We start from the raw sequence: 15,341 nt of genomic DNA, 5'->3' as shown, positions 1-15,341 counted from the left end.
TGCAGGGGACACGGGTTCGTGCCCCGGTCCGGGAAGATCCCACATGCTGTGGAGCGGCTGGGCCCGTGAGCCATGGCCGCTGAGCCTGTGCGTCCGGAGCCTGTGCTCCACAACGGGAGAGGCCACAACAGTGAGAGGCCCGCGTACCACAAAAAACAACAACAACAACAACAACACTTTGATCTTTAAAAACGTGATTTTAATTTGTTGCTAACTCTTGAATTTGAAATAAAAACACAGAATGTATCCATTGTTTATGGACTTCATAATAAAAGAGTAACAACAAGTTTTGTTTTGTTCAGAAACGTGCTAACAAATATTGTAGAATCCAAATTCTACAGCACACTGTTACACAAGTTTTATAATGGGGTTTGTCTATATCACTATAAAACTTTTATCATTTCAGTACAGATGCTGGTGAGTTGTCAGTGTAGTAACAGTGGTTAGGGTGTTTGCTACCATAGTTTATATGTGTTACGGAGTAAGAGTAGCTCACCTTTCTTGATTTGTGTTAAGTACTGTACTACATGCTCAAAATATATTATCTCATTTAATTTTTATTTTTTAAAAAAATAGGTGTTAGGGTCTTTTATTTCCCAGGTAAGAATACAGTGAGTTTTTAATAATTTGGTCAAGGGTCTATAGCTGTTAGGGAGTGAAGAAGGGTATCTGAATTCAAGCCTGGGTGTCTGATTTCAAAGCTCACGTGCTTTAACATATACTATGCTAAAGTTCTGTGGGTACTTCTAGAAAAACCGCCATCTGTGACTTATTTTAGTCATCCAAATAGCTGACTTAGAAACAAATATTATGAAGAAATACCCTTTTCGAATATTAGGAAGGAGTCTTTCAACAACTATAGGATTTCTAGTCTTAATGATACTTTAAATACATTTTATTTTTTACTAATTTTAGTACAAGTAGGCTGCTGCTTTTATAATAAAACCTTGCTGTTGTATTAGACTGTGTAATAGATTTTATTAAAGTCCTATTAATAATTTCCAGAGAGTAAAGAAGCTTCAGGATTGCAGAAGCAGTAAGAGCAGAGAGAAACTCATTTCTTCTCTTTGGAATTCAGTTCCTTCAAGTTAAAAAGTCCAGCTTTCAGCTTTGACTTCTGAAAGGAAGTATTATGAATATGCTCCACAGAAATACAGAGGACTAGATTTAAAGCCTGAGGGAAAATCCATTAACGTAGAATGTTGACATGCATTTGGGAGGACACAATTTAGCAATTGTTTGTAGACAACTGTTTTTTGAAGGGGGAAAAACATACTTCAGCAGACATTTGAGTGCCTACTTAGATGAGTATGGCGCATTCTTTATCCCAGGACAAAGATCAGACTAGTCAAAGCCCTAGAAAGGTAAATAATCAGTATTGTTTGATGTGATAAATCCTTACTAGGTCTTTAGAAAGGAGGAAGTGAGCAGTGTTATGGGTTGAAGCAAGCAGATGAAGAGAGGAGTGTGGTCAGGGAAAGCTTCAGGGAGGAGATACTTGACCTGAGTCTTAAAGAGCTTGGCTTTGGATAAGCATGTGGCAGGGAGTCCAGGAGGGTGTTCTAGGCAAAGGTAGGAGTGTATACAAAGCCACAGAAGTTAAGCCAAAGTAGATTGCAGACTCTTTTAGTGCCAGAGAGGGATGAGGTAGTCTCATAGTTTACCAGTGGGCAGTTGGACAATTCAGATACAAATTACTTTTTAGATTACAGAGAAATCAGTGCTTAGCATTTCTATGATTAAGCCACTTTGTAATGTTATGTTTCTTTGTGCTTTCTTTATAGGTAAATTTTTTACTATATATGTTTTTGCATTAAATAATGCGTTTGGTCCTGAAGTATATAATATACAGTATTTTATTTTTAAGATTTGGAATGGATTCAGAATAGATTTATTTTGTCTTGTGGAGCATATAAAGTATGTATATGTGCTAAGTTTAATCGTAGTTATGTGCTTTGAACGGTTTGTAATTGCAGCTGTGTCATGCTAAATCGAAGGTAGAGTCATGTCTCAATTTCCTCACCGTGATGACCAGTGTTGGAAACTAACTTCATCTCACAGAAAAGGCAGATAGAAATAATATTGTTCCCTGAAGAGGCATCGTTTTTTGTTGTTGTCCTTTTATTAAAGACTGTGGAAGGAAGGTGGGTGGGAGGGAATATTAGTGAATTGTAACACGGTGGGTACTCTGCTCCTTGATAAATTTATAAATTGAGTGTATTTTTATGTACTGTTAGGATGTCATTTAGTTTTGAATTATGTTTATAAGATACAGCTTGCAATGTAAACATCTGTAAACCTAGAGAGTTTTTTAAAAATTCCCTTATGACTGCTTTATTTTGATTAGTTTAAGTTTATTTTCATTAGCAAAATCATGTGTCACATATACCTACCTCCCAAGTACCTAGTAATTTTATAAAAAGAAAAAATTTGATATTTTTAACAGGTTAAATTTTTTCTTATTGTGGTAGAATATACATAACATAATACTTACTGTGTTAACCATTTTCACACGTACAGTTCATTGACATGAGTGCATTTGCGCCATTGTGACAATCACTACCTTCAATTGCCAGAATTTTTTCTTCTTCCCAAACTGAAAATCTGTATCCATCAGACGATAACTCCTCACTTCTCGTCCCCCTAGCTCCTGGGAACCACCATTCTACTTTCTAAGCACATAAGTCTGTGACTTTGACTACTCTAGATACCGCATATAAATGGAATATATGTCTTTTCTAACTGGCTCATTTCACTTGGCATGATGTCCTCCAGGTTCATCCATGTTATAATATGTGTCAGCATTTCCTTCCTTTTTAAGGCTAAATAATATTCCATTGTAATGTATATATCACATTTTCTTGATCCATTCATCTACTGATGGACACTTGGGTTGTATCCATCTTTTGACTGTTTTGAATAGCTGCTATGAACGTGGGTGTACAAGTATTTATTTGAGTCCCTGTTTTCAGTTCTTTTGAGTATATGTCCAGAATTGGAATTGCTGGATAATATGGTAGTTACATTTTTAATATATTTGAAAAAACACCATACTGTTTTCCACAGTGGATGAACCACTTTACATTCCCACCAACAGTGCACAAAGGTTCCAATTTCTCCACACCCTTGTCAACACTTTGTTTGATAGTAGCCATCCTAATGGATATGAAGTGGTATCTCCTAGTGGTTTTGATGTGCATTTCCCTAATGATTAGTGATGTTGAACCTCTTTTCAGTGCTTATTGACCATTTGTATATCGTCTTTGAAGAAATATCTATTCAAGACTCTTGGCCATTTTTTAATCAGAGTGTGTGTTTGTTGCTACGTTGTAGGATTGCTTTATATTTTCTAGTTATTAACCCCTCATTAGATGTATGATTTGCAAATATTTTCTCCCACTCTGTGGAGTGCCCTTTCACTGTGTTGATAGTGTCCTTTGAAACATAAACATTTTTAATTTTGTTGTACAGTTTATCTATTTTTTCTTTTGTTGTCTGTGCTTTTAGTGTCATATCCAAGAAATTATTGCCCGATCCAGTGTCATGAAACTTTCCCCCTATGTTTTGTTCCAAGAGTTTCATGGTTTCAACATTTATCTTTAGGTCTTTAATCAATTTTGAGTTAATTTTTATATATGACGTGTAAAGGTCAAATTTCATTCTTTTGCATGTGGATATCGGAAAAAAGTTTTGTATTTTTGTTTGGGTTCACTTCATTTTGCTCTACACACTTTTGTTTCACTGATATCCCAAAGGGAATCTTTAAAAACATGAAAAAAAATTGGAACGTACAGCTTTTAGTATGGCAGTATTAAAAGGAGATTATCTTAGAGTTATACCCTATCAGTTCATTGGCAATATCATGGGTATTATCTTAGAGAAATGTTCAGCCCACCACCTTTCATAATGTATACCTTGTACTTCTGACTCCCTTTCCCGTTCTTTCCTCCTAACAGATTTTCTCAAGGTCAGCAGCTTGTGACCAAGTTAGTAACTGCTCCTGTAGCCTGCGGGGCGGTCGTGGTGCCCAGCGCTATGCTCATGGGTCAGGTGGTGACTGCCTACCCTACCTTTGCTCCACAACCACCGCAGTCACAGACACTGCCGGTCCCACAGCAGCAGCAGCAGCAGAGTTCCCAGGAACAGCAACTCCCTGCAGTGCAGCAGCCGCCGCAGGCGCAGCTGGCTCAACCGCCGCAGCAGTTTTTACAGGTAATTCTCCCCATGCGGAAGCTGTCCCAGACCTGTTTACTTTTATGGAGTGAAATTAGGGATTAAAGGAACATTTTTAAAATGATCTGAGAAGTCCATAAAGGCTCATTGTACGACTTAAATTTATATAAAGACAGAGAAAGCTTATCCCAGTTGGCTATTTTTTCTTCTCTTGTTCTGTCTTTGGAAAACCTTTAACCTTGCCGTGGAGATACCCCACTGTCTGAACTGCTGGATAGAGTAAGTGGCTGCTTCTTGCCCATATCAAGGTACTTTACATAGAGCTCTCTCTGGCTAGAGTTTCTGGAATTCAAGCAAAGGCACCTTTCTCTGTTCTCTTGTTTTCCTAGTGGCCCATCAAGCTGTACTCTCTACAGGGCAGAGGTGTTGAAAGGGATTTTTTTTAAAAATTAGTTTAGGCATTATCTTATTTTATTGGATTAAATTTTATAGTGACTTTTTGGTAATATATTAACATCAGAGGAGATATACTGTGGAGGCATAGCCTGCGCTGAGATTGAGTCACTGCTGTACCACACATACTGTGTGAACTTTGGAGGTTACTCAACTTGCTAAAATTCAGTTTCCTCATCTGTAATATGGAGGTGCTAGTAGTTAATATCTCATGGGTAAAAGAAGCATGCAAATCACTGAGTATGGTATAAGGCACATAACTAGCTTGATTTTATGACCACTGTCTTGATAAATGTATTAATAGACACTCAGATTAACCAAAATGCAGACACAGATCTCATGTGGGTATATCAGACAGAATCTACTTATCTAAAGGATGCAGAACAAAGTCACCTAGATCGGGATCCTCAGCAAAGAAATCAGCAGGACAAATTTCTGGACCTCAGTACCCTCATTGGGGGTACACAGTAGCAGACTATGACATCTGGAAATCCAGCTTTTTCCTTACTGGTCTAAAAGGCCAGCGATTTTGAATGTAGGCTAAGCCTAGATTTGTGCTGGATACCATTCCATGTATGCCAGGCACATATCATCAGTTTTAAAGTTATACAGCATATGGTATGATTAGAAGATTCAGTGTTATACTGTATACTCAGACATAAATACAGTGTTAATTTATCGCCATTGGTGTTCTGGTACAAATATAATTCTGAACTTGGTGATGTGCTAAACTAAAAGAGGTTAGTTGCCTAAATATCTCTGAGAATCATACAACCCCTTAGACCTTAAGCTTACAGTGCAGCCATTAATGACTGGGTTAGCTATTGTTACAAATTAATTAATGACAAGAATTTATAATAAGTTATAAACTATTCTCTAGGGGAAATGTATTCAATGAAAATTAAGCAAAAGCTTAGAAAGGGAGAAGACTTGCTTAAGAGCTCAGTTTTCTCTCAGGGAACGAGGGCTCTTAAAAGAATGAACATTCTCTTCCACTTCTAAAAAAACATTCCAAAGACATGGAACCACTAAAGAAATAAGATAGGCAGTACCCTTTAGAAATACACTCATATGCAGATAGAAATACACAATTTGTCTTTTCTGGTTATATAACACCTAGTTCCAAAGTGTACCTCTGTTGTAACCCTGTAAGGCTCATAAATATCCTGAGTTCTTCATCTTACAGAAGCTGTTCCTAATAACAGAGGGAAAAAGAAAATGTCTCCAGGTCCTTAGCAAAGCTTAATGGCCTTAAAGTTTCAAAGATCTGTCCTTTTGTGTGCGTGTGCAGGTGTCCTTCACATACATTTGCAGAAATCACCCATCACAGTTCCAGTTTAAAATTATGAACGCTGCATCAAGATGTATTGTCAGTAGTGAGGAAGGACTTTCACTTTCTTTTGGCTAGTTTCCTTTATATCTCTAGAAGGAGCAATTAGGCAAAAGAAACTGAAGTTCATGGACTTGACATTTGCCCAAGGCCACACAGCTAATAAATAGCAGAGCAAAACTCACAGCCAGGGCTTCAGACTTCAGATTGCCCGCTCGCTTTTTGTTTTGCGTTTTCTTTGTTACATCATACTGCTACCTATAGGACATAAGTCTCTGACTTCGCCTGCCCTCACTTTTATGGTACTTTTAAATAATAATAATGTTAATATTTAATCTTCACAGAAACCCATTGTGGGAGGTACTGTGATTCTCCTTGTTTTGTAAATGAAGAAACTGAGGCCCAGAGATGTAAATAGCTTGACCAAGTTACACATCGGGTAAAATGGGGCAGCCAGAGTTTGAACCCAGGCAGTGCACCTCAGGGCCCATGCTCTTGGCCACTGAACTGCTGCTCTCACCAATCAAAAAGCCTGTGCAGAAGGTGTTGTCTGTTTGACCTCAGAATGTTCATGTTTCATATGCTCTTAGCGATGCTTAAATTGTATCATCTGTTTAAAATGTGGTCTTTAGGACATATAAAGTGAAAGAATATGTGTGGTTTGCCTCAGGGCATAGATTGCTTTCTGTACCATAAAACCTCTAGCTCAGTTTCCTTTTAAAAAATGAAATTCTGTTATACTTTCAGGAAGAGGGAAATCCTCATTAGCGTTTTCCAAAATATTATTTTTAAATGAGAAAGCAAAACTTATGTACAGATTTTGTTCCTGCGGAGAGTGGAAAAGTTGAGTAAATCTTAATGTAGACAGTATAGTGCGGGTAAAGCAGTGTTGCATAATCCATTTGTTTTTTTAGACTTCTAGATTGCTCCACGGGAACCCTTCAACTCAGCTTATCCTCTCTGCTGCATTTCCACTACAGCAGAGCACTTTCCCTCAGTCACATCACCAGCAACACCAGTCTCAGCAACAGCAGCAACTGAATCGGCGCAGGACTGACAGTTTGACTGATCCTTCCAAGGTTCAACCACAGTAGCACACACGCTTCCTTTCTGCCCTCAAGGGAGGAAGGGGGTGGCCCATAAAAGAGTTGCTCGGATGATCTGAGGATAGCATGAAAAGTTCCAGTGGTTTCATGAGATGCAGTATTGAGTGTTCTAGTTCCTGGAATTAGTTAGCAGAGAAAATGCTGCCTCGTGCTGCGGATGTGCATTAAATACCAGCCAGCAGGAGATGATCATAGGGCCATAGCCAATCCTGACAGTGTTTTACTTGCCCAGATATTTTTTGATGGAAAAAGAGTATATTGCCAAATGTTAAGAAACTCAGCTATGAAACATGACCTCCAGTGAATAAGAAAGGCACTAACAATGTTAGTAACTTTGAGTGGTTCTGTGCCTGTTTTCAAGTGTTACAGAGGATACACCACTGCCATGTCAGGGGTTTGCTTACAATGATGCCATGAAGACAGTCCAGTAGACTCAGTAGGCCCCCTTCCCCAACCCCTCTCCCTTTTCGGATAATGATGGAATAGTAATTAATTTCAGAATGTTGTATGAGTTTAAATTCTCTATGTACAGACGCTGTAAAAATAATATTATGTATATGTCTGGATAAAAGGAGAGAAAGCAAAACATTTTGTATGCTGCATGAAAGCATTATCTCATTTAGGTATGAGTAGTTTCCTTAGATTCTGACACCATGTGCAAACTAATACATCCTCTTCTCTCTTTTGTTTACCATACAGTAATGTTCTCTTCAGTTTCCGGGGCACAAGTCTTTTTATGTTCATACTTTGGCTGTGATGTCACAGTTTGTTCAGTGAGGTATGATGTGCTGCTGGGAATGGATTTTTTTTTTCAGGTTAAATTATTTGAAACAGGATTTTCAAGTTACTCAGAAATATCCCTCATTTCATTATTTTTCAATTATGTTTGAAAATAGGATTTGCACTGCTTTATTTTAAGATGGTTGGGAGTTTTGATCACATATTTTGATCTAGTTCATAGTTGGAAATAGTTGTGTAAATGGTTTCTAACAAGCCTGAAAGTAATTTCAAGAATGTTTCACTTATAGGAGTGAATTTGCACACAAAATATTTTAGGCACTTTTTAACGTTCTCACTGGTGGGAATTTTAACTTTTAGGATTTGTTGGAACCTTTTTATTATCCCCACAATTTCAATGCTTCTTTTAGTCAGAAATGATTCAGGGTTATTTGAGGAAAAAAAAAAAACAAAAAAAAACAACCCATTGTGCCTTGATTTTGATTCAGGTGATAACTCACCATCTTGAACTCATCGTCTGGTTTCAGTAGCAGTTTTGAAATCTTGGTACATTTTTAATAGCATGTGGGTGTCAGTGCCATTAAGTTTCTAATGAAGACTGCTTTGAGTCTCTTGGTTTAGAGGTACAAATAATTTCAAAATAAAAGATGACATCCTAATGATACATCAGAGTTACTAATGTGATCACAAAGTTGTTTTGCTAAATCATCATTTTCCTTAAAGCTATGTAGTCATTTAGTAATTACCAGTAAATATTTGCTCAGTGTGATCTTAAAATCCTGTGAAGAAAAAAGAAGGGGTAGGAATTGGCTTTGCCTTCACTACAGCAGTAGAATATTGTAGCTCACATGCTTCATAAACATGAACTAAGATTTCATTTGTTAATACATTCTAAAGGTAGTAAGTTCCAACCAGAATTACGTACATTAAAAAAAAGCATTTTATAGATTTTATGGTACTAGTAATTAAATTTATAACTACAGAACAAAGGAAAATTAATGGGAAAATATCTTATTAGAATATCAAAAATTATTACTGAGGAAAGGGAAGACAGCAAGCTATAATAAATCAAAATTGACCTTAAAAGAAAATGTGTAACAGAATTGAGGTTGTTAAATAGAAAAGATTTCAGCAATGAAAATAATCTAGTACAGAACTGCTAGATAAAGGAGTCAGGGGAACTCTCAGTTCTTAAGACTTTTCTGTTCTCAGCTTTGCTATCATCCTTAAGGGGTATACTTTGTCTTTCTGTAGAAAACCATGCCTGGCCACACATAAACTAGAAAATTAATGTTGAAAACAACCAAAGAGACTTGGTACCTACCCTTCTACAAAAGAAGTGTTACTAGATGCCAATCAGTAATTAACATATCAAGGAGCTCCTCTTCTAGCTAAATGATCATGACTTTCTCATGAATGTCAAGAATAAATGTCAGAATATCTGTGTACTTGAGCATATGTACACGTGGACAACATTGATGTTGTAGAGTATGGCAACAGTATTTTTTTCCCCTTTCAAATTGCCTTTCTTAACCTTATCATGCCATTCCATATATATCTGAGTTGTGCCTCATTTATTTATTGGCAATGTGTAGTGATACAGATTTAGCAAACAAAAGATATGATGAACTATCATATTAAGGTTTATTTTCTAAGTCCCATATGTAAAAAGAAAGATGGTGAACCATGAGTACTGTGTACTTAGGTTAACACAAGCAAAGTATAAGACAAGCCACAAGGTAAATCTGTAGACTGTTAGTGCACATTCTCCTCCACCAGTCCCTTCAAGCATTTTTTCATCCTCACAAATATTTGGGAAAGAAAATTAGACAAGATTTTGCTTTATAATTCCTGCTGTTCCTCACAGCTCATTTTTCTCCTGCTTAGAATTGGTTGCTACACTTAAAGGAGCAGCTTTTCTTTTGCTGTCAGAATGAAGTGTTGGATCAGAAGAGCTAGTAACTGCCTCTCAGCTCCTCCTTTAACTTGGTTTCCTCCTGCTTCCCTGGAACTTGGGCTGCAGAGCAGTCCCTGTCCTCTCCTCCGTGAATTGAGACTTGAGCATTCTGATGAAGATTCAGCAGTGGCCTGTTCTTCATTCATTTCTGTAGCCAAAGTTGTTCATTAAAATCCAAATCTAAGTCATGAAAAAATACCAAATAGGAACACCTTTCAACTACTTAAAAATCTTATCTTCCCTCTGCTTTACTCTCATAGATCCTCGGTTTTTCTTAAAAAACACTTGATTCTGGGTGGCAGTCATTAGGTGTTACCTTCTTTGGACTGCTGTGGCACTGGGTGAGTCACTGTTGTTCTCACAGCTACCAGTGAGGACTGTAAGGGTTCATGAAGTTGCTGCCACGAGTGGCGTCAGACCAGAACCAAGACACTCAAAAGCACTTCAGTTTTTGAGTGAAAATATTGGGAGAAAAGCAAATATGGGGGAAGATGGGGGTAGCGTGTGAGTAAATACTACAGTTCAGTCTCCCAACTCCGTCCCAGGTTGAGGGGGTAATTTGAGTCCTGTGCTCTGCTTTGTCACGTAAATCTGGTTTAGGAATGTACTAGTAATAAAAGGATGCCAGTGACTTTGAACAGTTTGTTGTAGAATTCTCAGTGTAGACTCGTGAAAGTGTTGTAATTCTTCAGAAGTGCTTGGGTTGTTGGTCATTGCCTTAAAGCGGTCTGCTTGCAGTTAGTTAAGGGCACTGCTTGTTGAAGGGAGATGAGCCCTTGTTCAAGAAGCCTTAGGAAGGGGCCCCTTAAAATAGTAGTCTATTTGCCGGCTCTACACACAGGTGAAAATTATTTTAAACTGGAAGTTACTCAACGTGTTTTAAGATGTCTCCACGACATTGAGGTAGCCTTTTTTTTTTTTTTAAAGTGGACTGCAAATAGCATTTTGCTCTGGTATTGCTCATTTCTACTTTTATTCTTTTCCTACATTTGTCTGGTAATTGAAAGTTTGTTGACGAGCATTGTGTAAAACTCATTCAAGTCTATAACCTTTCCAATGTCTGTGACCCTGTTCTTAGTCCCTCGGGAGTCAGTGTTGGAAGGTATAAACACTGGATATTATTATTGCTGAGTGAGTCTAGCCAGGAATAAGCTGATTGGAATTTTTAAACAGAGGAAAAGAAACAGCACAAAGGCACTTGCCATTTTATAGTGATTGGAGGAAAAGAGTCTTTTGTTTGGGGTGGGTGAGCGTTCTTCCAAAAGGAGCTTCTGAAGTAATTGCAAAGGAAAAGAGTTGACTATTTTTATAGCATATTTAATATATTTGTATATAACTATGAATATAATAGGAACCCTTCACATGCCTCCCCCCTTTTCTAATTTACTTCCCCTTTTGCCATAGCTCTAGCTTAGCCTCATCCGCATGGGTAACGTGCCTATTGTCAGCCTACCAAGAGATAGTGCTGCTGCTTTCTGAGACAGGTGAGAAGACCCAACTCTCATGCCTGGGGATCCTTTATATAGGAATAGCACACACTTCGCAGACAACACACCACAGTCTAAAAGCATCATTTTGAAAGGTAACAAGCACTTTATTGCAATTACTCATTTTGATAAAGTTTATTATCTTAGATATTACCATTTCTAAAGGATCCCCGAATCATCACTTAGGTGAAATTTTTAAATGACACATTTCTGAGAAATGTTTAGATCCAGTGAACCATAGTAGGTTTATGGGAGTGATTTCATGGTAGCCAAATGAACTTTGACTTTTGTTTTGAATGTGGTGGAGTCAAGAGACTGTGGATGCCTAGCTCCATTTAGACACTATTGTAAACCTATCTTGCCTAATGTGTGGACACCAAAAGAGACCAATGAGCCTGTTTATTTTCAGAGGTCTAGGAGAATTGCATCAGTGTGAATAGATGTATAGAACTAACCTAAAAGTGATTGGTAGTCATATTTTAGAATACAGTAATTTCAAGAATTATTCTGGGTGTTTTAAATGTGCTCTGAAATGTTGGCATGTCATTTCAGTGTTTCCATTTGAATTGCTCTTGTAATATTTTTGCACAGAAAGGACTGAGAAAGACTACTTTGGTTGAAGAAAAGGAAAAATAATAATAATTTGGTCATATTTTAATGTCTCCTGTGGAAACACTGGGGATGAATTTTGTTGGTACAGTTATTAATTCAGGATGTTTGAAACAGTATTGAACAGCTCACAAGAAACTAAGCAAACGTGGATATTAAAAATTAAAACTTTCTTTCCATGTGACTGTTTTGCATACTTTTTCCCCATGTCATAATTTAACACTACATTCCTTGTTTTTGTTAAATAAAATAATACTTTGCAGGTTCTGTTTTTGAGTATTTAACAATATTTTGTAAGCTGCCTGAGTTTTCCTAGGGAAACGTTCTTTAGTGAAATAGTTTATGAAGAGGTATTAAGTGAAAGTCCATCACCACCACCAGCAAATACTGAGGTGCTGCATTAAGTGACAATCAAAATAGTATTTATGGGAGAATTTAGAAAGTGGTTTTTAAAGAAGCAATTGCTTTGAAAGCCGTTCTCTGGGTTTCTTGAATAAAAATGGCTAAATGTATTTATTTATATTTTTAAATATCTTTGTGTTCTGTTTTCTCATCAGAGTGATTTCACAGCGTATTTAATTGTGGTTTGTTTTGTTTTGCCTTGTAATCTTCTATGTGGAGGACTGGCTCTTCCTATCTGGGGTGCAGTCCTTAGCCCTCGCGACGCCTCTTCATGGCGATTGGAACCTGTTCCACTTCAGGACAGCAGTGGAGCCCCAGTCCAGATGCCCCTGTGCTTCCCTGCTGTTCTCAACTTAGATAGGAAACAGTAAAGGTAACTCCTTTCAAATCTGCTTCATATAGCTCCAAGTTTTTTCTAGTTTCACTTGCTGCCTTTTCTATTTTATGGGCACTTTTAATATGATAACTTCCCCAACACAGCCAAACGCCAGTATGACAGAACCCAAAACACGCGCTGCCTGTTTGGGAAAATGTTATTAAAACGGTCAGCATCTTCTAATGGCCGTCACTATCATATCCATATTAAAAATCCATCTAAAGTCCTTAAATATAGGTGGAATACTGCAAACTCTTCTACAAAAAACATTTGCTGTGTTTATATAGTGTAATGTTGCTTGGTCCTTTAAAAACAAAGCCACACCAAACCTCCATACACAGCATTGTCCAATAAAGCAGTGTTTGAACATTTGAGGCCTAGAAATTTGAGGATACTTCTTGCTGGTCTGTATTGGAACAGAATTCCCCACCTTAGGGCTCCCAGAGTAGTTCTTGAGTCCCACAGCCCAGGTCCAGAGCACGCTCTAGCTTTTGGGATCCCTTAGAGAATGGTAATTAAAGGAGGTCAACCACCAGTTGGATTTAATGATATAAAAAATGTTTCTTGACTCTAAGGGTTAAATTGGAGACACGATGTCTTTAAATGTATGCTTTTTAGTTTCTGAGGAAACAGACGGTGACATTGCTTTAAAAACTACATTCAGATGTTTTATGATGTGTATTTTGAGTTGGCCTATACTGGTACAGATTCACTGCTGGCAATGGTTGTACCAATACTAAAGAGTTCAAATGTTAGGAAAGCTCTGTTATCTATCTTCAGATTGATGTATTATGTAACCGGACAATCACCATCAAGCAAAAAGAAGAGGAATCCTTTTCCTTTATAGATGTCAGCCAGAGCAGCTGTAATTTAGATCATCCTAGAATTACTCTGAAGTCTGTTTTATCATATGGTGTAAGTCGGGGAGGGTGCTCAGTATGGCACTTGCACATTCATTCTATGTAAAGACTGAAGCCCAAAGACGAGTTAAATTCAGTGCTGTATTGAAACCAGTCAGTGCAAAAAAAAAAAAAAAGTTTTATCTCTGTAAATTTTTAATTGTTAATTTAACATCAGTTGGTAATTGTAAAAACACACACCAAATTCTTTCTAATGTTCTGTGTGGTTCTTAGTGTACTACTCTTGACATTGATGTGTCCTTACTGCTTGGTTCTTGGTTTTAAATTAAAATTAGATATACCCTGTCATTCTTCCTTCTGAAAGGGTGGAGCTATAAATGGCTAAGAATACCTTTTTTTTCCTAAAGCAAACATTTCATTGAAATCCAGATTGATTTACAAAAACAAGACTGACATTTTCCAAGTAATAACTTCAGCCCAAATCCTAAATTACACAGAAGCACAATGGGATAATGAATGGTTTCAACGGTGCTATAATAGGTTCTCTGCTGATTTTCATGAGCTATGTTTGGAAATTCAATATTATATAAAATGCGGATCATTTTGTTACTTATTTAAATATTGCCATTTTAATTTGGTGTTACAATTGGTCACACTTGTTTCTCAGAGCTGTCCTTTGAGAACAGGTAAAGTGTTATTAGCCTACCTCCACTCAGGCCTCTTGCTGTATAATCATTTTTCCAGGTTATGATGTGCACAGTTTTTAAAAACTATATGTACTATTATAATGCTCTTTCCCATACTCTTGTATTCAGAACCTAAAATTATAGCAAAAGAGCCAAGCAGTAGCATTGAGTTTTTTTTTATAAATGTAAAATTAATTAGATTCAGACTTTGTTTCCTTATTCAGTTTTAAAAATAAAAAATACCTCAGTGCTGTTTTCCAGTATCACCTGCATTTCTCAAAGAAATAACACCTGCTTTATGTGGCACATAACTTGTAAGAATCACATTATTTTGGATTTTAAAGACTATTAAATATTTTAAAAGCACTACCAATGACATTTTTTCCTCTCTTTTATTCAGCAATGGAGTGTAACTGCATTAGCAATTTTTACCTTGTAGCTAAGGTCTGAGCTGCCAAATTCTCCGAGTAGTTGTGTCCTGTTACAAGATTGTGGTGCCTCAGAAAGCTTCGCTGTTATTCGCCCGTTAAGCTGGTGCTGGGACCAGGCGGCCTGCCCTTCCAGGTGTGGGCTATGATGGTACCAGCTACTTTCTAACAAGGAAGTATCCTTTCTATTCTTGGAAAAGAAATAATGCAATTCCTCACTTATTCTCTTTGTAATAATCTAAGGCAGTATTAGGGGTATTTAACTCCAGAGAATTCTGGTGTAGTTTCAGGATTTAACCTGAGATTTCTTTGAAGTGCTTTATCTTAACTCATGGACATTGTGGTTTCTTTACGCTGTAACACACACTTTTCATGGTAGAGAACTCCTTAAAAGTTTCTAAAAATGCCTTTTTCAGAAATATGTGAACTGCTGCTTTTTAACTGACACTTTTAGATCTCCTCACAGTAATGGTTACTACTGCAGAATGATTGCTGTATTGAGAATGCGGGGTGATTAACGAGATTATTTCACAATCTGTTCAAGTTACAAATGACTGTACATTGTGAACTTTGTAGTAGCTCAGTAAACCTGACTTGCTCTGGGTCTGCTATTACTTCACACAAGGAACATGTGGGAGTTTCTATAGAACAACTGTCCCTTCAGGTCTCTAGAGGCTTCTGATGGCAGTGTTATTGCATATGGTAACAGAGCCTATGAGGCTGGGAGAAAACAGTT

The 15,341-nt window shown here is 37.3% G+C and overlaps 1 protein-coding gene and 1 long non-coding RNA gene across 17 annotated transcripts in view; both read left to right on the top strand.

The window, feature by feature from the left end:
• The window catches only part of CLOCK (clock circadian regulator), a 134,744-nt gene extending 120,259 nt beyond the window's left edge, over positions 1–14,485 (top strand). For 15 of the 16 annotated variants that reach the window (XM_082838899.1, XM_082838910.1, XM_082838907.1 and 12 more), the window contains 2 exons: positions 3,957–4,212; positions 6,871–14,485. In XM_082838899.1, the coding sequence (XP_082695025.1) occupies positions 3,957–4,212; positions 6,871–7,050 (436 nt within the window). In that variant the 3' untranslated portion in view covers positions 7,051–14,485. The remainder of the gene's footprint in view (positions 1–3,956; positions 4,213–6,870) is intronic. The other variant, XR_014326189.1, reaches the window with a different exon arrangement.
• LOC309961523 overlaps positions 1–15,341 on the top strand; it is a 443,244-nt gene that overhangs the window by 298,135 nt on the left and 129,768 nt on the right. The gene's annotated exons all lie outside the window — the stretch shown is intronic.

This window comes from Leucopleurus acutus (genome assembly GCF_964270905.1).
Source record: "Leucopleurus acutus genome assembly, chromosome: 4".
Lineage (NCBI taxonomy): Eukaryota > Metazoa > Chordata > Mammalia > Artiodactyla > Delphinidae > Leucopleurus > Leucopleurus acutus.
The sequence above is the reverse complement of the archived record's forward strand: the minus strand, read 5'-3'. Positions and strand labels throughout refer to the sequence as shown.